Source organism: Notolabrus celidotus, chromosome 9 (assembly GCF_009762535.1).
Source record: "Notolabrus celidotus isolate fNotCel1 chromosome 9, fNotCel1.pri, whole genome shotgun sequence".
NCBI lineage: Eukaryota > Metazoa > Chordata > Actinopteri > Labriformes > Labridae > Notolabrus > Notolabrus celidotus.
In genome coordinates this window covers 3,923,055-3,949,819 of record NC_048280.1, presented here as the reverse complement: position 1 = coordinate 3,949,819, position 26,765 = coordinate 3,923,055, and the positions used below count along the sequence as shown (strand labels likewise).

Here is a 26,765-nt window from a genome sequence, read left to right as displayed (position 1 = left end):
TATTGTTAATTTTTTTGTTCTTGTGCACAACGTCAATTCTGGATTTTAGGTTATTAGACAAACCTTAAAACAATCTAAAAAAGAAAGGATGAATATTTACAAACAGAAATAGTTATCGTTCAGCCTCCAAAGCACAAAACGTGACTGTAGGCTAACACATCATGCTAACTTTGCCATGCAATAGATTATTTTCCTTCTCTTTTTGCTCTGTCTTTGGTCTCCACCATCTCCTCAAAGCAACATGTGGCTCTTTAGCTGCTAAATGCTGATTATTTAAGCTTTCGTATCTAAAAAAAAAAGCCACTGAGGCTGTGAGAGGGAACTGTGCACAGGTTTCAGCTCCATGTTCACTTCTTTTAAAAACCGTCTCAAAGCCTTGACGAGCTGCAGATTCAGCTGATGTTTCTTTGCAGGATCATAAATATCAGCGATTGTTAAATATTGGATGTTTTTTCAAAATAAAGACATAAAATAAAACAATTCAAGGTTTAACTCATCGTGTCCACACAACCTTAAAATGCTATTTAAAGCAGAGACTCAGTTATGTTTTTATCAGGGTGGAATTTCCATAAAAAAAGGAAAGAGAAAAGCGTCATGTAAAGTCAAACATGTATAACAGAGAACGACCCACAATGCACTTGGCAACATCTCTGGTTTTTCTTCCTGATGGCACAAATTCAACCATTTTGCTCGCAGGCTCGTGAGGTCATCTGAGTTCAAAGCAATTTGGCTTCAATCTTAGTGGAGACAGGATTACTTTGTAATGTCATCACTGCGATTCATGCCCCGTCAGATGTTACCGACTCTAATAGACACGTGCTCAAACAACTGTAATGCCAAAGGTCCTCGAAGAAACACGAGAGGAAACTACTTCATCTGAGACTCTCAGTTGTTTTTTCTTGTTTTCTTTAAACTCAGGCTCGGCAGGGGGAGATATTTCAAGCTACATTTCAGTGTAAGGGGTTTCTTTTACTCAAGGAGATGGCTTTTAAAAAGAGTGTTGGACAGTGAAGCATTTTTAAAGACACTGAAAAGCGTTCTGTCTTTGAGTTCCTCAGCAGTAATTTTAACAAAAGCCAACCCTTCGTCCGATCTCACAGTTGGAAACCAATTAGAAAGAGAAAATCCTTTAGTTTGTTATTCGACATCACAGATGTGCAGAGCTCACAGCTGCTCTTCACACATTGACCCAAACACTAATCCTCTTCCGTCTGCGCTGCCATGAGAGTCGTAGAGCGGATAGGCTAAGGCAGTAACAAAATCTGACCCGTGCGTACGAGCCGTGGATCGTGGAGGTCGTGGGCTTGATTTGAGAAACATAATCTCCCCCTGAGCATCATAATCATCTCTCTAAATATCTGCCCAAAAACAAGGCTTGTTCTCTCTCTTTAAGGCTGATTGTTTCCTCTAAAGCTCAAATCACTTAGGCATAGTGCGTAAGTATGACGCAATACAAGCTTGCATTGATCTAGTCCGAAATCTACTGGTAATTCAACGTGTTATGTACTGTTCATCCACATGTATGTAAACAAGGTTACAATCCAGCATGGCCTCTGTTTCTGAGGTGTCATTTTAACAACCGCACCTTTGCTGCAAGCCATCACCTCATTCACTTAACCTCTTCATTTCCTCCTCGCCTGCTTAAAATGTTTACAAAGAGGACAAATAAATGAACCTCAGTGTGTAATATAAGCCCTCACAGACTTCAGAGACTGAAAGGTAGGGATCGAGACATGCCTTACTTCATGCTGCTAAAGCAAGCACAGCTGACTGAGTCGCCACAAAGGGGCTCCTCACATTTCCTGTCTCTCTTCAGCTGTCTTATCCATTAAAAGGTGAAAAATGCAAAAAATATAACATATGAGAGCTCAAACAAAGTGGCGCATTTTGCAGCTAAAGAGCCTGTCTTTTAGGAGATGGTGGAGACCAAAGACAGAGCAAAAAGAGAAGGAAAATAACAGTTATCAGGAGGCCGGACTATAAGTACATGCTCTTTACTGAAGCACTGATATATAGAAGAACTAATGCATTCACTGGTTGCAGAAGCTGATACATATTGTGTATTTGTTGTGTGCTAGTTAGCATGATGTGTTAGCCTACAGTCACGTTTTTGCTGTGGAGTCTGAATGATAGCTTAATTTCTGTTTGTAAATATCCATTGTTCTTTTAAGATTGATTTTACAGCTTTTTTAATAACTTGAAATCCAGAATTTAAGTTGGGTACAAGAACAAAAAATGACCTATAAGCAAAATTAAACATTTAAAAAGCATAGAGCTCCGTTGGCCTAGCGGTCTAAGTGTGCACCGCATATACAGAGGCTATAGTCCTTGTCGCAGCAGTCACAGGTTCGTCTCTCAGGCCTTGACAATTTTTCTGCATGTCTTCCCCCACTCTCTACTCCCAACATTTCCTGTGTCTCTTATGCCATCTTATGAATGAAGGCGAAAATGCAAAGAAATATAACTTAAAAATATATATATATATGAGAGCGCAAACAAACTGGCGCATTGATCAGCTAAAGAGCCACATGTTTCTTTTTGGAGATGGTGGAGACCAAAGACAGAGCAAAAAGAGAAGGAAAATAACAGTTATCAGGAGGCCGGACTATAAGTACATGCTCATTAGGGAAGCACTGATATATAGAAGAACTAATGCATTCACTGGTTGCAGAAGCTGATATATTGTTTATTTGTTGTGTGCTAGTTAGCATGATGTGTGAGCCGACAGTCACCTTTTTGCTGTGGAGGCTGAATGATAGTTTGTAAGTATTCATAGTTTCTCTTTAGCCTTTCTAATAAGTTAAAATCCAGAATTTAAGTCACGTGCAACCACAAAAAATCAAAATCATACACTTAAAAAAACTATCTGCGATCTGCCACATTTTTACTTCTCACATCAAACCCACCTGATTTTCTCAGTTTTCATCTTTATTTTTTTCATTGGCAGGATTTTCTTAAAGGTGACATATCATGCAAAATTGACTTTTTAATGGTTCTTTACCTGAAATATGTTTCCCTGGCATGTCTACAAACCCCCCAAGAATGAAAAAAATCCATTCTGCCCCTGTTCTGATTTCTCCACCTTTCTGTAAATGTGTGTGAAACGAGCCGTTTCAGACTTCAGTGTTTTTGTTACGTAACAACAATATCCGGTCTGTCACGGAGTCAGAGCTCAGAGCTTGTTCAGCCCATAGACTGTATAAAATAATACTGAACCCCTCCTCTGTTTTTCATTACCAACCATGTATATTCAGCCAACATGTAAACATTAGATCAACGTGCTGGAGAGCCGAGGCACATCCACTTCCTGAGGGGGCGTGGTCAGAGAGAAAACAGAGTGTTCTGATGAGGAATGAAGAAGAGGGTTTTTCAGGCAGACCAAAATCTGATTTCAAAGTGTTTTTTTGAGCATAAACTTTAAAGACATGTTTTGGGGACCTCTTAGACCAATATATATTGATGAAAAAAGCGTGATATGTCACCTTTAATTTTGTATTTCTATATTTGTATATTCTTTTGTTGTTTTTGTTATTACAATATTGTTTGATTTCCTTTTATTTGTTGGCGGTCACCTTTATTATCTTCCTTCATATATCTGTCACTTCTTTTGGCTCTTCCCTCCCTGCAGTTTTTTTTCTTAAACTTTTTTTTCCTCGCATTTCTCTTTTATTGTCTTTTAGTTTCTTTCTTATTTTTAAAGCACTTTGTAACACTGTTTTGAAAAGTGCTAAATAAAGAAAGATTATTATTATTATTATTTCTTTTTTTTAATTATTATTGTGTTATTATTATTATTATTATTATTATTATTAGTAGTAGTAGTAGTAGTAGTATTGCTATTATAATTGTTATTATTATCATTTATTTCTTTCTTTCTTTAAATCTTTTTCTTTGGTGCATCCCTAACACAAGGATCAGCTTATGAGGTGATGCTGCTTTAACAGCTTGTTTCTGCTCCTCCTGCGTGACCACAAGTGAGTAATCCCCTCTGAGAGTGGCACGACTAAAGACAGGAGACATCAGAGCTGAAAAACTGCACCACTGCTTACCTCTGAAAAATATCAGTTCAGCCTTACCTAAGATAACTTAATTACCTTTCATGACCTTTAAAGTTCAAACTAGCATCAAACATTAGCTTGTTATTCTGTCTCTTGACCTTTGGTGACCTTTGCACCCAGAGTCAAGATTGAAATGAACATGAAATCAACTTTAGCACGCTGAATGTGGACAGTCTTTGTTTCTAAACTCAAAAACAAACGTCTCACCTGGACAAACATCTAGCCTGGTAGTAGCGAAGCTGCTCAGCACGACGTGTGTCGTTCAAGGAATGAAGGGGACTTCTCTCCTGGGGAAGAAAAATGCAGAGACACCCGTTAGCTTGCATGTGGACGACATAATGTGATAGATCCTCTCAAGTTGAAAGACATTTCAGCCAGAGAGGAGAAGAAACTGAAGAGATTAGCTGCTACCAGGCACACAGCATCCATCAGATACTCTGCTTAAACACTTGAATTAAATCCACAGATGAAGGTTACGTCACTAGATTAGAGCTGTAAACTGATGGAGGTTAGAGACATAAAGATAAGATATAATCTTATAGAAACACATCATCATCCAAGACAAGAAGAGAAGAGGCGAGTTAATGTCATGCAGGTTTTGAAACAGAAGAGTTAGCATCATGCGGTGAGTGACAGAACAACACGCCACAGCAGCATCCACTGCTTGAGACAAAGCGGTTAGAGAGGCTGGACGAGGTAGCAGAGCAGGAGTCAGACAGGACCAAGAAGAAGAAGAAGTTCCTCTGGTGCTGCAGGAAGGTCGGGTCTACTCACTGTCAGAGGTCTTATCACCTAAGAAGGGCTCCTGCTCCATCATGTCCATGGGGATTTTAATGCTGGGAACATTCTCATTGTAAGGATAGTCAGACTGTCGGAGAGAGGAAACAGATCCTGAGACGGCACCTCGCATCAGCTCACACTTCTGCATTCATGACACTGAACCTGGACTGAGCTTTATTTACTGTCTTTAAAGCTGGGGTTGGTAATCAGATTTAGATACACTTTTTGTCATACTGGTTAAAATGATCTTTATGTCCTGATGGCAATCAATACAAAATGTGTTCTTAAAGAAGAGCGAAAAAAAGCTGCTCTCTACAGCCGGAGTAAACCTGGGAAAACACCAACCAATCCCTGCCATCAGGAGCCAAATTATGAAACCAATCAAATCCCGTCCTGCCGTTCTGCCCGCCTCCTGCAAAGCGTACATTTGTGCTGAGGAATGGTTTTGAATCAGTCACAATCATATGGTCGCGAATCAGCGGCGCTCCTGCATGTGAGCGGGGCGGGAGGGGTTAGACGGAGTCCTGAGGAAATGCTACATTCAAATCCAATGCTAGTTTTCCGTGACTACTAACCCTAGCTTTAAAGGAAACTTCCACCGAAAAACACAGAACGTTGATTTGATAAACAGCTGAGGATCCCTTTGAGTTGGTAACGCTCTATGTGGATGTAGTTTGTCTTCTTAGTGGTTACTGTTTCTGGTTTCTTTAAATCTACTAGGATCAGGTCTACGTGGATCACTAAGCTAAACACAGGCTGTGCACCTGGGTCTCATGATTTTGCATGAAACAAAAACTTAATACTGACTTATTCTTACTGAAGCTATGATCTTCTCCTTAAAGGGATAGCTTTTGTTGTTGTTGATGAAGTGAGGTTGTATCAGGTACTTGTCAGTAGCATAGACTGTAAAATAAATGGACGTAGTATCCGCGGGTGCCATATTGGAAAATGCTGAACTCAAACTAACATCGTCCGAGTCTTATGCTGTCTCTCTCTGCAGCTGTCAATCAAACGTGACATGAGACGTTTGGGTGAAAGCAAAAAAATCTGGTACTTCACTGCATGGTCGTCCACCGCACAACATTGTGAGAGAAAAGGAGCTCATGTGGATTTAAAAAGACACACACCCAAAACTGAGGGTTTTTAGAAAGGGTGTTTAGAGCTGGTCCAAAACCTCCTCTGGAGCTTGATTCATAAAATATTTTGACTGATACATGGCAAGGTTTTTACCTTTAGATATCAGGGGACTGTATTAAATGGTTGAAAAAGGGCATGATATGTCCCCTTTAAGACCGGAGGCTGCCACTTGAGTCAGTAGTAAGCCATAGAGGATCCTGGTCAGCTTGGAGAACCAGGTGGAGAACTGTTACAGAAGCTAGACTATCAACCGCTGCAGACGGGTTCATTTCTATGCCGCCGTTCCGGTTCTCCATACGGTTCCTCAACAAGAGGCTGAGCTGACCGGCTTACAAAAAAAAAAAGAACTGTCCCTTTAAGCACATCTAGGTTCAAGCATTTCATAGCATCTCTAATGTTTTTCAAGCGATCGCTGCTTACCTGTCGTCAGAGTCAAGACTGTTTTGAACACCCAGTCACTATCCTTAGCTTGTCTTACCCTTTGTTGTTATTGTGAAACTCTCTAACTCATGGTCCTTTGTCAACTTTCCAACATGAACGTCCAACATAAGATGTGATAAACATTCTCAGTACTCTGATGTTGTGGTTTTTCAATACTGTGTATGTTTCTAACACTCATCTAAGCTTCTGGCCTGGATCTGAAACACATCCGAACATTAGAAGAAGAAATATCAAAATGCATCAATGTGACTTTCAAAACTTAGACCTGGGCATGATTAGATCTGGTCTTAAAGCAAATATAACACTGTCAAAGTTCACAGTTTGACTCCAAATGCATCCACACTCCTAAGACCTAAGGCGTGAGGCTGAAGAGTAGCACCACTTCAGACGCAATCTGACCAATTCAAACTTGGCCTATGTTGAGAATCAGTCACTAAGATCTGACTAGACCCATGAAGATTTTTAGAAAGACAGAGATAAATTAAAGCTGCTGTGAGGAACTTTTGTTTTGTATCGATTCTGGCGCCCCCTTGTGCACAAAGTGACACCTCTTATCTCTTGTCCTAAACATGCAAAAGTAGTGTTTTCAACAAAAACTTCATCCTGTTGTCTTTTAAGAATCAACTTTACCAGGCAATGTGATTAGTTTCCAAGAAAATAGTCGAATAAAGGCTGTTCCTGAAGCGAGATGTCCATCATCTGGTCTGACACCTACCCCCTCAGGGTGGTTTCAGGCATTAAAAATGACAACAGAGAAGGTGTCAGTGTTGCTGCTGATGGACTTGTTTGCTATTGAAGGTCATAAAGAGGCACCAGTATCATTTTCAGTCTGTTTCTCAGCCAGTTCAAAACTCCTCACAGGGCCTTTAAAGGTGACATATCATGCAAAATTGACTTTTTAATGGTTCTCTACCTGAAATATGTTTCCCTGGCATGTCTACAAACCCCCCGAGAATGAAAAAAATCCATTCTGCCCCTGTTTTGATTTCTCCACCTTTCTGTAAATGTGTGTGAAACGAGCCGTTTCAGACTTCCGTGTTTTTGTTACGTAACAACAATATCCGGTCTGTAACAGGAAGTCAGAGCTCGGAGCTTGTTCAGCCCATAGACTGTATAAAATAATACTGAATCCCTCCTCTGTTTTTCATTACCTGCACAAATGTGTGCTAACAAGGAGCTTAGGAGGGAGGAATGATAGTTGTAGGCTGTCTTAATAAACACAAAGGTCGGATTTACTCCCCACGTCTGCAGATTTGAAGATCTAGAGGATGATTTTTATTTGTCATGGATAAGTGCTAGCGCTAATTAGCATAGCCACATAGCTACATGTTCATAGCTGTAGCTGTGTACCAAGACACACGTCGACATACTGACAAATAAAACAACAAGAAACACTAAATATGTGACCAATCCTTCATAAAAGGTCCTGCTGCCTTTCTGGCAGAGGTCGGTTTTACTCCCCACGTCTGCAGATTTGAAGATCTAGTGGATGATTTTTATTTATCATGGATAAGTGCTAGCGCTAGTTAGCATAGCCACATAGCTACATGTTCGTAGCTGTGTACCAAGACACACGTCGACATACTGATAAATAAAACAACAAGAAACACAAAATCTATGACCAATCCTTCAGAAAGGTCCTGCTGCAGGCGCCTCTCCATCAGGATCAGATTCAGAGGGTTGAAGTAACGCGATCTCTGAGCAGCCGTGTATATTCAGCCAACATTAGACCAATATATGTTGATGAAAAAAGCGTGATATGTCACCTTTAAATCAGTCTCATGCATGATCATCCTGCACCTGACTCTCGAGTGTCACAAGTACAAGAAACAGACAGAGGCTTGTGTCTCGCTGCTTCTTCTGAAAGTCCGTCACATAGGATTTGGGATATGGGATGACCAAGAGGAAATGCATGATGCACATTTGAAAAAATAAAATAATCTGCATGCTGCTGTAAAGAGAGAAAGCTTGTTGTTGGTGGTGGGTGTGGGTGTAGGTGTAGACTTGGGGTTGTGCAGCTATGTGACATTTATCATTAAAACATAAATAAAAATAAAGCTCTTGTTCATTTTTGCTTCATTCAAGATCCTTACATCTTCAGCGTCACTGTCTATGCTCCCTCGCTTCTTCTTCTTATCATCCTCCTTCTTCTTCTTGTCCTTCTCTGGGATGACGTCGTCCAGGAAGCTGAGGTCGTGCTGGGAGAACATGTAGTCCATGGCTTTCCTGACGGCGACCAGGGCGAGGATCTAGAGGAGGAAAACATGAGGATAGAGTGGATTTTATTTGGTGTGCAGGTGTCCACATGTGCTCTGTGGAGACCTTCGCATTAAAACGGTGGAACATATCCTAAAATTTTAGCTTTAATATTCAAAATAAAGTCATTTCTTTTATTTGAAGATACTCTAAAAAAGGTATAAACAAATGATGAAACTCTAAAAGTACATGAATGTTAGATTCATTCTTAATTATAATATACTTGTGAGACAGAGGTACACTGTATGATAAAGTGTTGGGTGCTGGATTAATGACCCTGAACAGTCGTCAGTGTCTTATCACTGATATTCAAAGTCCTCTGAGTACAAATGATGAACTTCATTAAAATGTCACAGTGTTTCTGTGTCACCATAATTCAGTCTGATCAGGTCAGGACGACTGGAGGGATCCACTTTTATCTCTGAACACTTCTGCTTGTCTGACTTTGTTTTTCCTCTCACCCTCTGACGCCACTTCTTCTTTTAGTCGACTGACAGTTAACAGTTGATCAAAACTGGTTATACTGAACAATTAAAACAGGATAAGGGTTTCTATTCTCATGTCATTATGAAATGCTTGGGTTTTTGACTCTCAAAGTGAGAAAAACCTGGGAATAAAAACGTTTGATTGTTTTAACCTTTTATCTTTTTCTGTTTCTATTTTTTGGACAATGTTTGGTTAGTTTCCTTTAATCTGTTAGTATTCTTAACCTTCTTTATCTTGGTTTATTTATTTTAATCTTTTGTAGTCTTAAAGCTGGGGTTGGTAATCAGATTTAGATACACTTTTTGTCATACTGGTTAAAATGATCTTTATGTCCTGATGGCAATCAATACATGATGTGTTCTTAAAAAAGAGTGAAAAAAGCTGCTATCTACAGCCGGAGTAAACCTGGGAAAACACCAACCAATCACAGTGTTTTGGTTCCCCAAATTTTAAACCAATCAAATCCCGTCCAGCCGTTCTGCCCGCCTCCTGCGCGTACATTTCCCCCGGCGTGTACTCCTCCGAGTCCCCGTCTCCTGCCTCTACTTCCCCTGACTCTATTTACTGCCCCTCTCGCTCGTCCTCGGGCCTGTCCCCTCTGACCTGATGAGGTGCTTTGCTCAGGACTGTAGTCCGGATCAGAGTCTAAAAAGCTCTCACCAACAAGCAGAATAATTAATGACGTTCAGTAAGTCCTACAGAAAATATATATTTATTGTAGCGTCCGTCCGGACGCTGTAGTGATGACGAGCTGATTCGTGAACACGTTGATCTTTAATAACCGGTCACTGTCGGCCGTGATCACGCCAACCAACAAAACAACAATCAATGTTTGAATGAATGAAAAACTTCTCCTCTTGTCTCTCCTCTCTCCCGCTCACACACGCTACACCTCTCCTGATGCCTTCACTGACTGTCAACACTGTAGGAATTAAGAACATCTACACTGAACACGTTTAACAAACAGTAGAGCTGTTACAGTATTATATATGTGTTATAACTTTTCTCCTGATATCGTGTCACCAGTACAACTGGATAATGCTAGAATGACAGTTGTGAGTACTAACAGCAGCCATGTTTGTTTGTGTTTTTAACTTTCACTATGAGAATGTTTTGGTGAGGACCGGTTTTGAATCAATCACCATCATATGGTCGCAAGTCAGCGGCGCTCGTGCATGTGAGCGGGGGGGTGTCGTTTTGGAGGAGCTCTGAGGGAGGAGGGGAGGGGTTAGACGGAGTCATGAGGAAAAGCTACATTCAAATTCATGCTGGTTTTCCGAGACTACCAACCCCAGCTTTAACCTTCTTTGTATTGATTTATTTCCTTCAGTTTTTACCTTCTTACCCCTAACTTTTTCAACATTTTCAGTCATCATCTTCCTTACATTTTTCTATTCTTGTATTTTATTTTTCTATCTCATTTTAAAAGCATTTTATTACCCTGTTTTGAAAACTGCAATTAGATAACGAATATTTGTATTCTTATTTGTATTATATTACTTAATAATAATAAAGGCAAACTCAAGACCGACCTTTTTAGTATTGCAATTAACTAAGTTCTATTTTTATTCTTAACAGTTTTATCTATTTATTTATTTATTATCTATTTCAAATGTAGTCACTTTAATTCTACTTTATTTATTTATTTATTTACTTATTTATTTATTTTAAGTCTCACATTTTATTTTATTTTAATGGTTTAATATTTTAGTCTTTTATTATCTTTAAAAATGTATTTTACTTTGGTGATTTTAATTTCCTGTTTTGAGTTTTAACATCTTATTTTACCTCCAGTGTTTCCTCATAAAGATAACATGAGAGCGTTTCCTCAGTTCGTTCAGCAAATTATTTAGATTTTTTATTTATTTATTTATTTTATTTTTATTGTTTTTATTACTATTGTTGCATATTGTGTTGTTAACCTTAGGATTGTGGGGGATGGGTTTGGGTTTGGGGCTGAGGCTGGGATCTTTTTCTTAATTTATTCTATTTGAAGTTGTTTTTCTTTTACAGCACTTTGTGTTACAATGTCATTGTATGAAAAGGGCTTTATAAATAAAGTCTGATTGATTGATTGATAATATAATAACTATTATTATTATTATTATTGTTATTATATCATTAGCTGTATTATTATAACTATAATCATTTTATTTTATTTTAATTGTTTTAAATCAATTTATTATTTTTATTGTTTATTTTTATGACAGGGGATCAGTGTCACATTATGAAATAAAAAATAAAAAATGTAAAAATAAAATTGGTAATTCAAGAGAATAAAGTTGTAAGAGGAAAGGTTGTAATTTCATGAGTTTATTCTCATGAATAAATTATATTAAAGTTGTAGTACTGCAAGAAAAAAAAGCATTAACTTATGAGATTCAAATCAAACTTTGTAGTAAAAGTTGTACTTCTATGAGGAAGGCTATGGTTAATCTATATGTAGGCGTGAACAGCATATAGTGTGATATTAGACGAGCAGTAAAATGATCGTGGATCATCTTGTGAAGTTAAACTCAACAGCTGAGGTCAAACAGCGGCTGCAGAAGCATGCACAGACTGCCTATCAGCCTTCTTCAGAACAAACTGTTTCTCAAACACTCCTGATACTCTGGGCTGATTCTCTGTTGTATATTGTTTAGAAATGTCAGGTTGACTGAAGCTGAAGCCTGCATGGCCTTATTCATGAGACACTTTTCTGCAGCATCAAATCTCTCATCTTCAAAGATAGACATCATCACAAACAAACTTCGGTCTTGTAACAAACTGTCTCTCACCATGATGGGGAACACGATCGCAGCTACAGTGGACTTGAGGATCCAGAGCAGGGCCAAGCACAGGATCTGGATGAATGTGAAGAGGTGGACCTTCCTGAGGGGGACGTGTCTCAGGTAAATCAGGTCGGGTTGATGTTTGGCTGGCATCAGAAGCAGCTTGAGACGATCCATGAACTACAGACACAAGGAGGGGATAAATACACTTCCCAGGATGCACTGCGGTGCAAGAAGTCATAATAATCCATGCTTTATTTACCTGCACTCCGTTGAGAGAGGCGACTCCCATGTAGAGGAAGACTCCGTACAGCACAGGCATGGGGATGAACTGGGATATAAACACATCACTTTAAACTCACACACATTTAAAACTTGATTCAATGAGAAATAACAGACAAATAAAAGCTGCTTCTAATATTTGGCTTTGCCTCACTGATTTTTCACCCCCCTGACCCCTGACCTCTGACCTCTGCACATATAGCCCTGTTATTTCAGCCTTTGCCTTTTTTAAAGAAGCTTTCAGTTTGAGAAGCACCGCTGGGGTTACTTCTTTAAATTACAAGCAACCTGAGACTCATCATTTCTGTAGTGCTGATAGTCTGTGTGTGAGTAAATCTGTAAGTAAGCCAGGCGGTGAGTTGAACACACCCCGAGTATTCAGAAGATGATGCTAGGCTCTCACAGACTCTGAGGTTTGGAAAATAAGAAGGTAAACAGACAATCCTGTTAAAAATCAAAAAGCATACTGAGAGTGAATATGCAATGAAAACTTGTATCCCTTTTCCATCATTAGTGCATCACAGATCTGAGTATAATAACTCCAGTTTACTCCCTGGATGTGATTTTAGCTCAGACTCATTCTTGTGGCGTGTATGATAATTCAGCTGCAGCTCTGACTCCATCAAACGGTGCACAAACTTTGAGCATCTGATGTAACTCTGTTTGGCAGTACAAAGCCAGAGAAGCATAATCAATAACTTTCATGACTAAGTTTTATACATCAAATCATAAAAGTCTGCAAAGTGTGCCGCTGGTCTCTCTCCCCCTCATGATCAGCTCACAGCTCCACAATCGAGCAACCTGATTGGTCAGTAGGCGGTGTGACGACCCGTACTTGGTTCCTTGTGTGCTATAGTGGCCATACTTATAACCATGTTTTCTCTCTAGGTGCCAGGACTACTGATTGGCTCCGTCCCTGACAGAAGGCCAGCTTTCTTCTAAAATTTTAAATGGACAGGCCCCGAACTATTTAAGCAACCTTTTAACCCCCTATGTGCCTGGGCAGCCCCTCAGGTCTGTGGATGCATCTCTGCTGGTTGTGCCAAGATCCCGCCTGCCTTAGTCAGCTACGTGCGTAGGCCTCGGCGTAGGTACGGGAGCTACGCGGACCCCCGGCGTAGGCTACGCCATTGATTCAACGCAGAAGTATAACAAGGCAGCTGAATTCAGAGCAAGTTCAAGAATTAGGGGTGGAGAAATGCCTTCTTATATAAAAATGTCTTTAGTGAGGATTTAAAAGCAGTTAAGGTTGTGGACTGTCTAATTGTCAGTGGCAGGGAGTTCCACAAACTTGGGGCTCTGATTGAAAAGGCCCGGTCACCTTTTGTTCTAAAGGCTGATTTATGCTTCTGCGTTGAATCAATGGCTAACCTACGCCGGAGGTCCCGTACCTACGCCGAGGCCTACGCACATAGCTGACTAAGGCAGGCGGGATCTTGGCACAACCAGCAGAGATGCATCCACAGACCTGAGGGGCTGCCCAGGCACATAGGGGGTTAAAAGGTTACTTAAATAGCTTGGGGCCGGTCCATTTAGAATTGTAGCAGAAAGCTGGCCTTCTATCAGGGATGGAGCCAATCAGTAGTCCTGGCACCTAGAGAGAAAACATGGTAATTTCTCTGCTACTGTCTTTGTTCTCCCCCGTTTGCACCGTTTTTTATGCTTTGTAATCATATCATATTGTACACCCCATGTTCATTGCTATTCTTGGTTCCTCGCCTTTTTGTCATGGCTCACGAGCCGGGTTATGACAGTCGACTGATCCCTTAACGTGCCCCAGAGAACGTTAAGAGCTACTGTAAAAGAGAGTACTGGAAAATCCAGAGTTAACCCTGAAGCTACCTCGATAACGACACATCCTGCCTCGTAGTAAACCCCTCAGGTATGGAACAAAAACTGAGCACCTTCCAACATCGACCATAAGTCAGTCTTCTTGATATACAGTGGGGCAAAAAAGTATTTAGTCAGCCACTAATTTTGCAAGTTCTCCCACTTCAACAAACAGCAGATACTAAATACAAATACAACTCTGAATTACCTTCAGAATAGGTGTGAAGCATGGGGGTGGAAACCTCATGCTTTGGGGCTGTTTTTCTGCAAAGGGGACAGGACGACTGATCCGTGTTCAGGGAAGAATGAACAGGGCCATGTATCGTGAGATTTTAAGCCAAAACCTCCTTCCATCAGTGAGAGCATTGTGTCTATTTTCGGCGCTCCCCGCGCCCAGCACGCGTCAATCGACACAGAAATGATCGAACTATCCCGGAAGTCAGGCACGAGGATCGTATGCAACATCCGCTCACTTTCAAAATAAACACCATGTGCAAACACAAGATCGTAAATTTCACCACTTCTTCAACATTACGTCATAACCTGTGGCATCGGGCCAGACGTCAGTCTCAAAAGATATCCGACACCATGGACGAGGAAAAGTTTATACTGTGTTGTTCTCGCGCGTTTTGGAATTCTCGAGGGATCTTGAGTTTCCTGCTCCAGAGTGCGCGCCGCTCAAAACACGCATCCTATGGACCAGGGCGAAAGCCCCGTGACGGAGCAGAGCCGTGTCGCAGCCGTAACGCGGCGCACACGCATCCTGTGGACTCCCCGAGTAACACACCGCTCGGACAATGAAGGAGTGGCTCCGTAAAAGGCATTTCAAGGTCCTGGAGTGGCCTAGCCAGTCTCCAGACCTCAACCCCATAGTGGAGGGAGTTGAAAGTCAGTGTTGCCCAGTGACAGCCCCAAAACATCACTGCTCTAGAGGAGACCTGCATGGAGGAATGGGCCAAAATACCAGCTACAGTGTGTGCAAACCTGGTGAAGACTTACAGGAAACGTTTGACCTCTGTCATTGCCAACAAAGGTTATGTTACAAAGTATTGAGTTGAACTTTTGTTATTGACCAAATACTTATTTTCCACCATAATTTACAAATACATTCTTTAAAAATCCTACAATGTGATTTCCTGGATTTTTTTCTCTCATTTTGTCTCATAGTTGAAGTGTAACTCTGATGAAAATTACAGACCTCTCTCATCTTTCTAAGTGGGAGAACTTGCAAAATCAGTGGCTGACTAAATACTTGTTTGCCCCACTGTAACTTAAACAAACAGCAGATACTAAATACAAATACAACTCTGAATTACCTTCAGAATAGGAGACATAAATACAGACAGTCCTGTCAGGATGAACACAACCACACCGGTGACCCTCTGCTCCCTGCAAAACATGACAAGAGGGACAAAAACAACATCAGTTTACAGGATAACTGACATGATTTGGACATTGGACACAACATTTGTAGGAAGTTCAGTCAGAGCAGATGTTTCAGCGACATGCAGGATGACCGGAGTTTGTTAGTGCAGCTTACAGCTGACGCATCAGGAGGCCGCGGAGGACACCACGAAAACAAACAGAGCGCGCTCCGAAAAACAGGAAGTGCAAACCTGCAGCATGCAACGGAAACATGATGTTAAAACACTGCTTGGCTGCTTTTTTGATTCTCCAAAAAGTCACAGGAAGTAATTGTGACGTGTCTTTGATTTAACAGAGGTGGAGTAAACCCTTGACTTCTCCCCGTGAAGTGAACCTGCGCTTTAAAACATGAGAGACAGAAATAAACAGTATTCACTAAATCCGGATTATCAACCCGACTGTAATCTTCTGTTTAAATGTTTTTCCAAGTTTGGCTTTACTCACAATCCAAATCAGCTTATAACAGTTCACGTCATTACCTCTAACAAGAGAGCCGGGCTCTCCGCTCAGCTGCTGCGGGTGTGTGTGTCTGTGTGTGTGTTAGTTTGTCAGACATCTCAAAACTACACTTCCTGCCAATGAGGAACATGTGTGTCAGGATTTATGAGTAATGTTTTAGAGAAGCTAGTTTGCTTTATATATCTCTCAGATCAGACCCTTCCTTTCACACCATAACCTAGAAATCATCATCCATGCATTCATCACTTCCTGATTAAATTATTGTAACTCACTCTACACCTGACTAAGCAAACACAACCTCTCAAAACTCCAGTTAGTCCAAAACACTGCACACACCAAGATAAAGGGAACACATCACACCAACTTTAGCCTCTCCTCACTTGTTGCCTGTGGGTTTTAGAATGGATTTTAAGATTTTAACACTCACTTTTAAAGCAATAAATGGACTGGCCCCTGAGTACCTAAGTGAATGCCTTAAAATGTATGTCCCCAACTGTCTGTGAAGGTTCCCAGTCATCCAGGTCATGGTAATCCAAAGCTTGATCCGTAAGGCAACTGGACTGGTAGAAATTCTTGGAGACGTTTCACCTCTCTTCAGTTCTGACCTAGACTAACGACCCCACTTAGGACCCTTTTGTGACTCCTGGACACACCCATGACTGTTTGTGGCTTATATCTTCGAGCTCTTCCCCAGTCTGGTCAGAACTGAAGAAGCCTTTCAGAGGAGAGGTGAAACGTCTTCAAGAATTTCTACCAGTCCAGTTGCCTTACGGATCAAGCTTTGTATGTCCCCAAATGCCGCCTGAGATCCTCCGGCAGGTCCCTCTTGGAACTCCCAAGGGCGAAGTTAAAAACCAGAGGCGACGGGCACCTTTGAGGTCAGGGCCCAGTCCCTCTGGAATGACTTGCCAGAGGAGATCAGGCAAGCCCCATCCTTGTCCTCTTTTAAATCTCTTTTAAAAACCCAGTTTTTCAAATGTGCTTTTATTTCTTAACACATCACTTACTTTTTAATTTCTGCATGGCTTTTATTATTGTTTTTACTTCACTCATTTTAGCTCTCCTTACCTTTGTCATGTGCTTTAGTGTTTTCACTCGCTATGTCTTGCACTTTGTAAACATGTTTTTAAAAGGTGCTATATAAATAAAATGTATTATTATTATTATTATTATTATTATTATCTAATCTCTGAGCTTTAAAAGACTTCCTTTGCAAAACACTTTCCTCAAAACACTTCCTTTATGTCTTCTTCATCAAAACCTGCTCTTGATGTATTTGGAGAAGTTGGTGTTTTGAGGATCTAGCAGACTACAGGTTCCCTTTTGTTAAGCCAGTCTGTAAATCTGTCAGCGTCTCACCTACAGATGGTGCTACAGAGACATGGTGCATTTCATTTACAAGGAATTAGCTAACACAAGTCTCTCTCTCTCAGCAACACAGAGAGAGTAATGCACGCTTTAATAACTAGCAGGCTTGACTACAGTCATGCTCTCTTTACTGGTCTACCAAAGAACACAATAAACAAACTGCAATTAATTCAGAATGCAGCAGCAAGAGTTTTAACACCTTCACTGTCTGTCACCATGTCTTTCTCTGGAAAAATACCAGCTGGAGTCTCAGGAGAACTTTGAGCCTTTCATGAAGGCTGTTGGTCTCCCTGATGTGCTCATCCAGAAAGGCAAAGACATCAAGAGTGTCTCTGAGACACGGCGACAAATTGAAATAGCAAAAAACTTAAAAAATCTGGCCTGTCCTGTAACCAGGGGGTACGGGCATTGGCTTCACACACGCAGGTTGCAGAAATCAAAAAATCCATTGAACGCTGATTTGAAGTGTCTTTGGAGGTTTATTACAAAAAGGGAAGAAACAACAAATGAACAAAATTAAATCAATCTTTTCGTAGTAGAGATAAACTGGGGGAATGTCGTGAGTCTTTTCTCCTGCGGTCAAAGACGGTATGCGCCGTGACCCGTCTCCACAAAGACCAGAAGGAGAGCACACATTACGCCTATTTTAAAATCTTTTAGCAGTTTTTAAGGCGCTGCATGGCCTCGCACCAGACTACATCACAGAGATGGTTTTAGTGTATGAACCAGGAAGGCCTCTCAGATCCTCTGGCTCCTCTCTTTTATCTGTTCCTCAGAGCAGAACGAAGACTGTTGACGACACTGCTTTCAGCCACGGCGCTAAATACGTATCTATTTAATCAGACTTTTGGGTAGGGTTTTTAAAACTTCTTTTAATTGATCATTTTAATGTCAATTAATATTTATTTTAATATTCTATTTCTTTAGTTTTAGCTCTTCCATTTTTATTATCTAATTACTGATTGTATTGTTTTTATTTGTGCTTTTATTTATCTTAGACTTTTTTTTTTTTTAAGTTGTTTTTTTGGCCTTTTTGCCTTTATTTGATAGGATTCCTGAAGAGAGACAGGAAATGTGGGGAGTAGAGAGTGGGGGAAGACATGCAGGAGATGGTCAACCGGCCGGGAATCGAACCGGCGACCCCTGCAACGAGGACTGGAGCCTCTATATGTGGGGCACTTAGACCACTAGGCCACCAGCGCCCCTATCTTAGACTTTTATTTTTACCTTTTTGATTGTCTTAACGCTTCATTTTTATCTTTTATTTACTTATTTCTTAACTATTTCCCTTTGTTGTTTATTTATTTGTATTCCATTGCAATTGGTGTGCATTAGTCCCTACTACTAAATCCATTTCTGCTCTATTTTTAGTCATGATATATTAAAAGTCACTGTAAAGCACTTTGAATTACATTTAATTTGTATGAAAGGTGATCTTTAAATAAAGATTGATAATTGATTGATTGATTCCTCACATTTCATCACTCTTTGTGTCTTCATTTCATTTATTTATCCATTAAATATATTCCTCTCATGGGAAAACACAAGTATTATTTCATGAGCTGTTCTCTTCTTCCTTCTTCTCTTGCGTCCATTTTTATGAATGATGATCTCTTTGACCTCCTGATAGATTCTAGTATCATCTAAAACTTCCATCTGCTGTTTGCATGATAGTTTGTTTTTGATTTTTTTTAAGTTATACTTTTGGCCTTTTTGCCTTTATTTGATAGGACAGCTGAAGAGAGACAGGAAATGTGGGGAGTAGAGAGAGGGGGAGGACATGCAGGAAATGGTCGACCGGCCGGGAATCGAACCGGCGACCCCTGAAACGAGGACTGTAGCCTCTGTACGTGGGCCGCTTGGACCGCTAGGCCACCTAGAATCATTTTCTGGTAGTACCCTTTCTCTCAGTCTTACCTCACACCCAAAAACTTTGGCTGTTCTCCGGGAGCCGATGTCTCAGTCTCCATCTTCAGACTGTCGATGTGAGCGATGGAGATGACTGTGGCAGCCACGTACCACGGCAGACCCATGAAGGAACAGATCACCAGCAGGACGGCCACCCAGAACAGATCCAGATGGTAACCTGCCCCTTTCTGGTACAGACAACAAACACAAGGTCAGAGCAGGAGAATGCAAGCTCTCAGGATTTGACTGTGTGCAGAGCTCGGCTGCAGACAAACATAAAACATCACAAACATCTCTTCTATGTTTTCAAAATGTTTCAAAACAGAGTGTCAGAAAAATGCTGACATGCAGTTCTCATGTGTCCCTCACAAGAGCTTTCTGTTTCAATCCCCATACACGCCGCAGCTCGAGTATTGACTAGAACTAGGAAGAGAGAGCACATCTCTCCAGTGTTAGCTTCTCTACACTGGCTCCAAATAAAATGTAGAATAGAATTTAAAATCCTTCTTTTAACCTACAAAGCCCTTAAAAATCAGGCACCCTTGTATCTTAAAGAGCTCATAGTGCCCTATTACCCCTCTAGAACTCTACGCTCCCAACATGCAGGCTTGCTAGTTGTACCTAAAATCTCTAAAAGTAGTATGGGAGGTAGAACCTTCAGTTATCAGGCCCCTCTCCTTTGGAATCATCTACCACTCAGGGTCCGGGAGGCAGACACCCTCTCTACTTTTAAGAATCGGCTTAAAACTTTCCTTTTTGATGAAGCTTATAGTTAGAGCTGGATCAGGCTTGGACCAGCTTTTGTCATGCTGCTATAGGCCTAGACTGCCGGGGAACTGGTGCACTGACACACTGGTATCCTAGCTCACCCCCTTCCCCCCAACCCCTTCATCACTTACTTTAACTCTTCCTGTCCCATTAAAGTTACTAACCATAGACCTTTCTGGAGTCACTGAGCTCCCTTGTCTCGTAGATTCCTCTGAGCTGCCGTAGACGTCCTCCTGCTGCGGACGATCTGGACTCCAGCTGATACGGACGTGCTGGACTCCAGCGGCAACAGCTTCTACTACTCGTCTCATCACTATCACTTCTCTCTCTTACTCCCCTCTATCTGTCTTTCCAGACCCAACTCGGTCGAGGCATGATGGCTGTCTAACATGAGTCTGGTTCTGCCTGAGGTTTCTGCCTGTATTTATAATTTTTTTTGTAGATGTTATTGTTATTATTGTATTTATTTTTTATGATATTTATCTAATTTTACTTTATGATTTAATTCAATTTTGTAATGATTTTAATGTATTTTTATGATATTTATCAGAATTTATTTTTATGATATTTATCAGATTGTATTTTAGTGTAATATTTTATTTTATGTTTCTAGTATTTGTCTGATTTTATTTTATGGATTTTATTGTTATGATTTTACTTTATTGTAATGATTCTATTGATTATTGATTATTGTAATGGGCTGCACAGTGGTGCAGTGGGTAGCGCTGTTGCCTCACAGCTAGAAGGTTCCTGGTTCGAATCCCCGGCCAGGCAGCTACCTTACTGTGTATAGTTTGCATGTTCTCCCCGTGGCTTCCTCCCACAGTCCAAAAACTTGCTCCCCAGGTTGATTGGTCACTCTAAATTGCCCGTAGGTGTGAGTGTGTGCGTGAATGGTTGTCTGTCTCTCTGTGTTAGCCCTGTGATAGGTTGGTGACCTGTCCAGGGTGTACCCTGTCTTCCGCCTGAAGCCAGCTGGGATAGGCTCCAGCCCTGTGACACCTAATGGGATAAGCGGTCAAGATAATGGATGGATGGATGGTAATGATTCTATTTAATTTTTATGGTATTTATGATCTTATTTATTTTATTTCTTGTATTGATTTTATTTTATTTTGCTGATATTTATGATTTTTTTTAATTCTTATTTTACTTTAAGTATTTCATATCACTTTCCTCTGTCTTGTTTAAGCCTTGTATCATTTTACTTGAATGTATGAAAGGTGTTATATAAATGAAAATGAGCGGAGTACTTTGAAAGATTTGTGGGTCATCTGAAAATCAAAGAGACGATCACTCAGCTTCAGGTGCTGCTCTCTGAACATCTCATGTAGCTGCTTTTTGAACCAAGCTGTGTTTACTCAGCGCCACGAAACATCTCTCACCCCCACGAGAAGAATGACCCCGATATCTAACGACAGTGTGAGGGTAGACAGTGTCCTGTACAAGCTGCGGTTTGTTGTGAGGAACACATGAAAATCCTCACTTCACATAAATCACGTACAACACAGAGAAAGCCTCTCACTCATGAATTTAACACAACTTCATGCAGCCGAGTCCAGCACGAGATCCTTCAACCCTTCAACGTCTCCCTGTCTGAAAATATCCACTCTGTATGTAAACAGTCTTTCACCTTTAGCTTGTGCTCCTTCCTGTTGACGATCACAGCGGTAATCTGTTGATCCATGAAGACCAGAATAGTGACGAGCAGGGCAGGAAGAGCAGAGGCAATGTACACCCACCAGGGGTTTCCACCAAACGGGGGCACAAACCAGCCCCTGTGAGGACTTGTTGGCTGTGAGGAACGGAGGAAAGGAAGAATGTGAACTTTTTGAAAGCATCAGAAACATCATAACACCTGAACTGTTCATGCAGCAGGGAGGGCCTCACCTTGAATTCAGTTGGCACTATGAGTTTAGGAGTATCGACTCCTACAAGAATATCAACTCCACAGAAGATGAGGATCGCCAGGATGATGGCAAAGTCACTGATGAGCTTCCTCACCTGGGGGAGATTGAAAAACACCACGTTCATTTTTAGGACAGACTGACCTCTGGGATTAAATCAGCTTTGTGTTAATGTTGGTGACTCACGGTGGTGGGGAAGAACGGGCTCGTCTTGAACTTCTTCAGACACATGGAGCAGGTGTAAGTGCCAAAGAACAGGATGAAGGACATGAGGGCGATGTCCGGGACGAACTCGCAGGACTTCCCCACCAGCTCTCCTTTGTACTTTAAGCACTCTGTCTTCGTGAGGGACGACCATGTGGCGTTCATCGGCTGCACGGAGACACGGAGAGGGGACATCAGAAGAGAGCTGAGAGATAACTGCATCTAGGGTTTGCAAAATTCAGTGAATTTTCAAAGATGGAAACTTTTCATGGGAATTAATGGGAATAAACCAGGAATTTACTAAATTGAAGGTTGGCTCTAAATAGGGAACTTAGATCTCCAGATTTCATGCAGGTACAGTTGAATATCTATGCTATTCCTCAATCACATGAACATAGCACACTGCTTACTGCAGGGGTGTTGAGACCACGCCCCCTACATGCACTGTGCATTCCTCCATCACATGCACACATGATTTCTAGAGTCCTGCAGAGGCTAAGCTTGAGATGCTTCAGGGAAGATGCTTTCTTATTTGCATGTTGAATGGGACTTTATTGGAGGGAGAGGAGCTCTTTTCATTTAACATTTTGAAGGGGACTTTGTTGGGATTGCATTTTTGTTCATTTTTGAATGGGTTGGGTCGGGGGTTGATGAGTAATATATTTATTTTTTTTCTTCTTTTTTTAAACTTACAGTGGGGCAAAAAAGTATTTAGTCAGCCACTGATTTTGCAAGTTCTCCCACTTAGAAAGATGAGAGAGGTCTGTGAAAAACAAAATGAGAATCCAGGAAATCACATTGTAGGATTTTTAAAGAGTTCATTTGTAAATTATGGTGGAAAGTAAGTATTTGGTCACCCACAAACAAGCAAGATTTCTGTCTCTCACAGACCTGTAACTTCTTCTTTAAGAAGCTCTTCTGTCCTCCACTGGTTACCTGTATTAATGGCTCCTGTTTGAACTGGTTATCTGTATAAAGACACCTGTCCACAGCCTCAAACACTCAGACTCCAAACTCAACCATGACCAAGACCAAAGAGCTGTCGTAAGAAAATGGAAGACATACAAGACCATTGATAATCTCCCTCGATCTGGGGCCCCACGCAAGATCTCATCCCGTGGGGTCAAAATGATCATGAGAACGGTGAGCAAAAATCCCAGAACTACACGGAGGGACCTGATGAATGACCTGCAGAGAGCTGGGACCAAAGTAACAAAGGCTACCATCAGTAACACACAACACCGAGAGGGACTCAAATCCTGCAGTGCCAGGCGTGTCCCCCTGCTTAAGTCAGTACATGTCCAGGCCCGTCTGAAGTTTGCCAGAGAGGTCATATGGATGATCCAGAAGAGGATTGGGAGAATATCATGTGGTCAGATGAAACCAAAATAGAACTTGTTGGTAAAAACTCAACTCGTCGTGTTTGGAGGAAGAAGAATGCTGAGTTGCATCCCAAGAACACCATACCTACTGTGAAGCATGGGGGTGGAAACCTCAGGCTTTGGGGCTGTTTTTCTGCAAAGGGGACAGGAGGACTGATCCGTGTTAAGGGAAGAATGAACGGGGCCATGTATCGTGAGATTTTAAGCCAAAACCTCCTTCCATCAGTGAGAGCATTGAAGATGGAACGTGGCTGGGTCTTCCAGCATGACAATGATCCCAAACACACCGCTCGGGCAACGAAGGAGTGGCTCCGTAAGAAGCATTTCAAGGTCCTGGAGTGGCCTAGCCAGTCTCCAGACCTCAACCCCATAGTGGAGGGAGTTGAAAGACCGTGTTGCCCAGCGACAGCCCCAAAACATCACTGCTCTAGAGGAGATCTGCATGGAGGAATGGGCCAAAATACCAGCTACAGTGTGCAAACCTGGTGAAGACTTACAGGAAACCTTTGACCTCTGTCATTGCCAACAAAGGTTATGTTACAAAGTATTGAGTTGAACTTTTGTTATTGACCAAATACTTATTTTCCACCATAATTTACAAATAAACTCTTTAAAAATCCTACAATGTGATTTCCTGGATTTTTTTTTTCTCATTTTGTCTCTCATAGTTGAAGTGTACCTCTGATGAAAATTACAGACCTCTCTCATCTTTCTAAGTGGGAGAACTTGCAAATCAGTGGCTGACTAAATACTTTTTTGCCCCACTGTACATGTTTTATTGATTTTCAAATTTTTTTAGGGTATTTACAGAATGTATCAAAATTTACAAAAACACATAAACCCCCCTGCCCCATATTGAATATTACCCAAATAAAACACATACAGAAAATGTAAAAAATAAATAAATTAAATAGGAGTAATGCTTAAATTGTACATTTTCAGAAAGTTCTAGACAAAACCTTAGAATAAATAAAATGACATTGAAAATAGTAATAATAATAATAATGAAATAACAATGATAGTGCATAAAAAACTCAAATGTAGCAACATTTTTTTTTTTTTTTAATTCCTCACATCATAAATATAGAACGGATGAGTAATATTTAACTCAGCATTCATGTTTTTGTTCCTCAATGAAAGAATTGATTGTTCAATAAAATATTAAACACTTGATAAAGTTAAACTCACAAATAAAACTGTTTTAATTGTATTATTTTGGATGGATGTCTGCTTATAACAAAACCAGGGATGACCACAATTAATCGATTATCGATTAATTGATTGTTAAGAAATTACTCGAAACACACATTTTTATTATCGATTTTCCGTCACGTGGAACAAACATCATGTGGTCTCATATTACACTCATATATCAGGGAAGTGTTTTAAGTTTAAAGCATGTTTTGATGTGAATCAGCTGTTAAAGGTGTTGCGCACAGCGGAGACGCTCAGCTGGCGGCTGCGGCTGTGCGTCAGGTCTCCAAGTGTGCGCTTTTTAAAAGAGGATCAATACAAAACTGCTGCCAACAACAACACGGACACAAAGGTTGACAGCTTTACACAGGATATTTCCCACCTTTGGATACGAAGGCAACAGACAGTTGGGAAATTCAGGTACGCTATGTTTGCAGACCAGCAACATCAGAGCCGTCTGAGCTTTTCTGCAGCGGGACTGATTATGACCCGGTTGCGCTCCTGGCTGACACCTGACCGAATACACATGTTTATTTTTCTCAATAAGAACGAGTAGACAGAAAACTGGACACTTTGAGTCTGAAGTACTTTTCTGTTAGTATTATGAGCCTTCACTTTATAAGATTATGTCCGCGGAGAATATTTTAAAGGTGACATATCACGCTTTTTTCATCAACATATATTGGTCTAAGAGGTCCCCAAAACATGTCTTTATAGTTTATGCTCAAAAAAACACTTTGAAATCAGATTTTGGTCTGCCTGAAAACCCCTCTTTTTCAGTCCTCCTCAGAACAGTCTGTTTTCTCTCTGACCACGCCCCCTCAGGAAGTGGATGTTCCTCGGCTGTCCAGCACATTGATCTAATGTTTACATGTTGGCTGAATATACACGGCTACTCAGAGATCGTGTTACTTCAACCCTCTGAATCTGATCCAGAATCTGATCCTGACGGAGAGGCGCCTGCAGCAGGACCTTTCTGAACCATTGGTCACAGATTTAGTGTTTCTTGTTGTTTTATTTATCAGTATGTCGACGTGTGTCTTGGTACACAGCTACGAACATGTAGCTATGTGGCTATGCTAACTAGCGCTAGCACTTATCCATGATAAATCAAAATCATCCACTAGATCTTCAAATCTGCAGACGTGGGGAGTAAAACCGACCTCTGCCAGAAAGGCAGCAGGACCTTTTCTGAAGGATTGGTCACAGATTCTGTGTTTCTTGTTGTTTTATTTGTCAGTATGTTGACGTGTGTCTTGGTACACAGCTACAGCTATGACATGTAGCTGTGTGGCTATGCTAACTAGCGCTAGCACTTATCCATGGTAAATAAAAATCATCCACTAGATCTTCAAATCTGCAGACGTGGGGAGTAAAACCGACCTTTGTGTTTATTAAGACAGCCTACAACTAGCATGCCTCCCTCCTAAGCTCCTTGTTAGCACACATGTGTGCAGGTAATGAAAAACAGAGGAGGGGTTGAGTTGTATTTTATACAGTCTATGGGCTGAACAAGCTCCGAGCTCTGACTCCGTGACAGACCAGATATTGTTGTTAAGTAACAAAAACACTGAAAACTGAAACGGCTCATTTCAGCACACATTTACAGAAAGGTGGAGAAATCAAAACAGGGGCAGAATGGATTTTTTTCATTCTCGGGGGGTTTGTAGACATGCCAGGGAAACATATTTCAGGTAAAGAACCATTAAAAAGTCAATTTTGCATGATATGTCTCCTTTAATGAGCCTGATCGTTGATATTCTGCGTGTCAAACATGTTACCCGTATTCAATCCTGTCAGTTATTTGCATTTTGTTGCTGTAGAAAATACAATTTAGGGGGAAAACATTGTTTTTGACGTAAGAATAATAATGTTTTTTTTTATCAATTAATCGATAATTGATCGTTAACATTTCCAAAAATCGATCACGGAAAATACTTAAAATGTACATCCCTAAACAAAACATATTTAGGCTTGGATATGATACCTTACCTTTAAATTACCCTCCCAGTTAATTCCCCTAAATTCCCATGGAAATTTTCCAATTTGGAATATTTCCAAAATTCCCCAGCTTAACTTCCCATGGAAATTTACCGGAAATGTTCCACC

At 40.8% G+C, this 26,765-nt stretch overlaps 1 protein-coding gene across 2 annotated transcripts in view; it reads right to left on the bottom strand.

Moving 5' to 3' along the window:
• Positions 1 to 26,765, bottom strand: part of slc4a4a (solute carrier family 4 member 4a) — a 114,647-nt gene that overhangs the window by 6,289 nt on the left and 81,593 nt on the right. The window contains exons 17-26 of one of the 2 annotated variants that reach the window (XM_034692336.1): positions 22,063 to 22,248; positions 21,860 to 21,973; positions 21,603 to 21,764; positions 19,211 to 19,389; positions 15,358 to 15,430; positions 12,192 to 12,260; positions 11,936 to 12,109; positions 8,510 to 8,665; positions 4,833 to 4,926; positions 4,266 to 4,345 (exon numbers count right to left, since the gene is read on the bottom strand). In XM_034692336.1, coding sequence (XP_034548227.1) covers positions 4,302 to 4,345; positions 4,833 to 4,926; positions 8,510 to 8,665; positions 11,936 to 12,109; positions 12,192 to 12,260; positions 15,358 to 15,430; positions 19,211 to 19,389; positions 21,603 to 21,764; positions 21,860 to 21,973; positions 22,063 to 22,248 — 1,251 coding nt within the window. In that variant the 3' untranslated portion in view covers positions 4,266 to 4,301. The remainder of the gene's footprint in view (positions 1 to 4,265; positions 4,346 to 4,832; positions 4,927 to 8,509; positions 8,666 to 11,935; positions 12,110 to 12,191; positions 12,261 to 15,357; positions 15,431 to 19,210; positions 19,390 to 21,602; positions 21,765 to 21,859; positions 21,974 to 22,062; positions 22,249 to 26,765) is intronic. The other variant, XM_034692335.1, reaches the window with a different exon arrangement.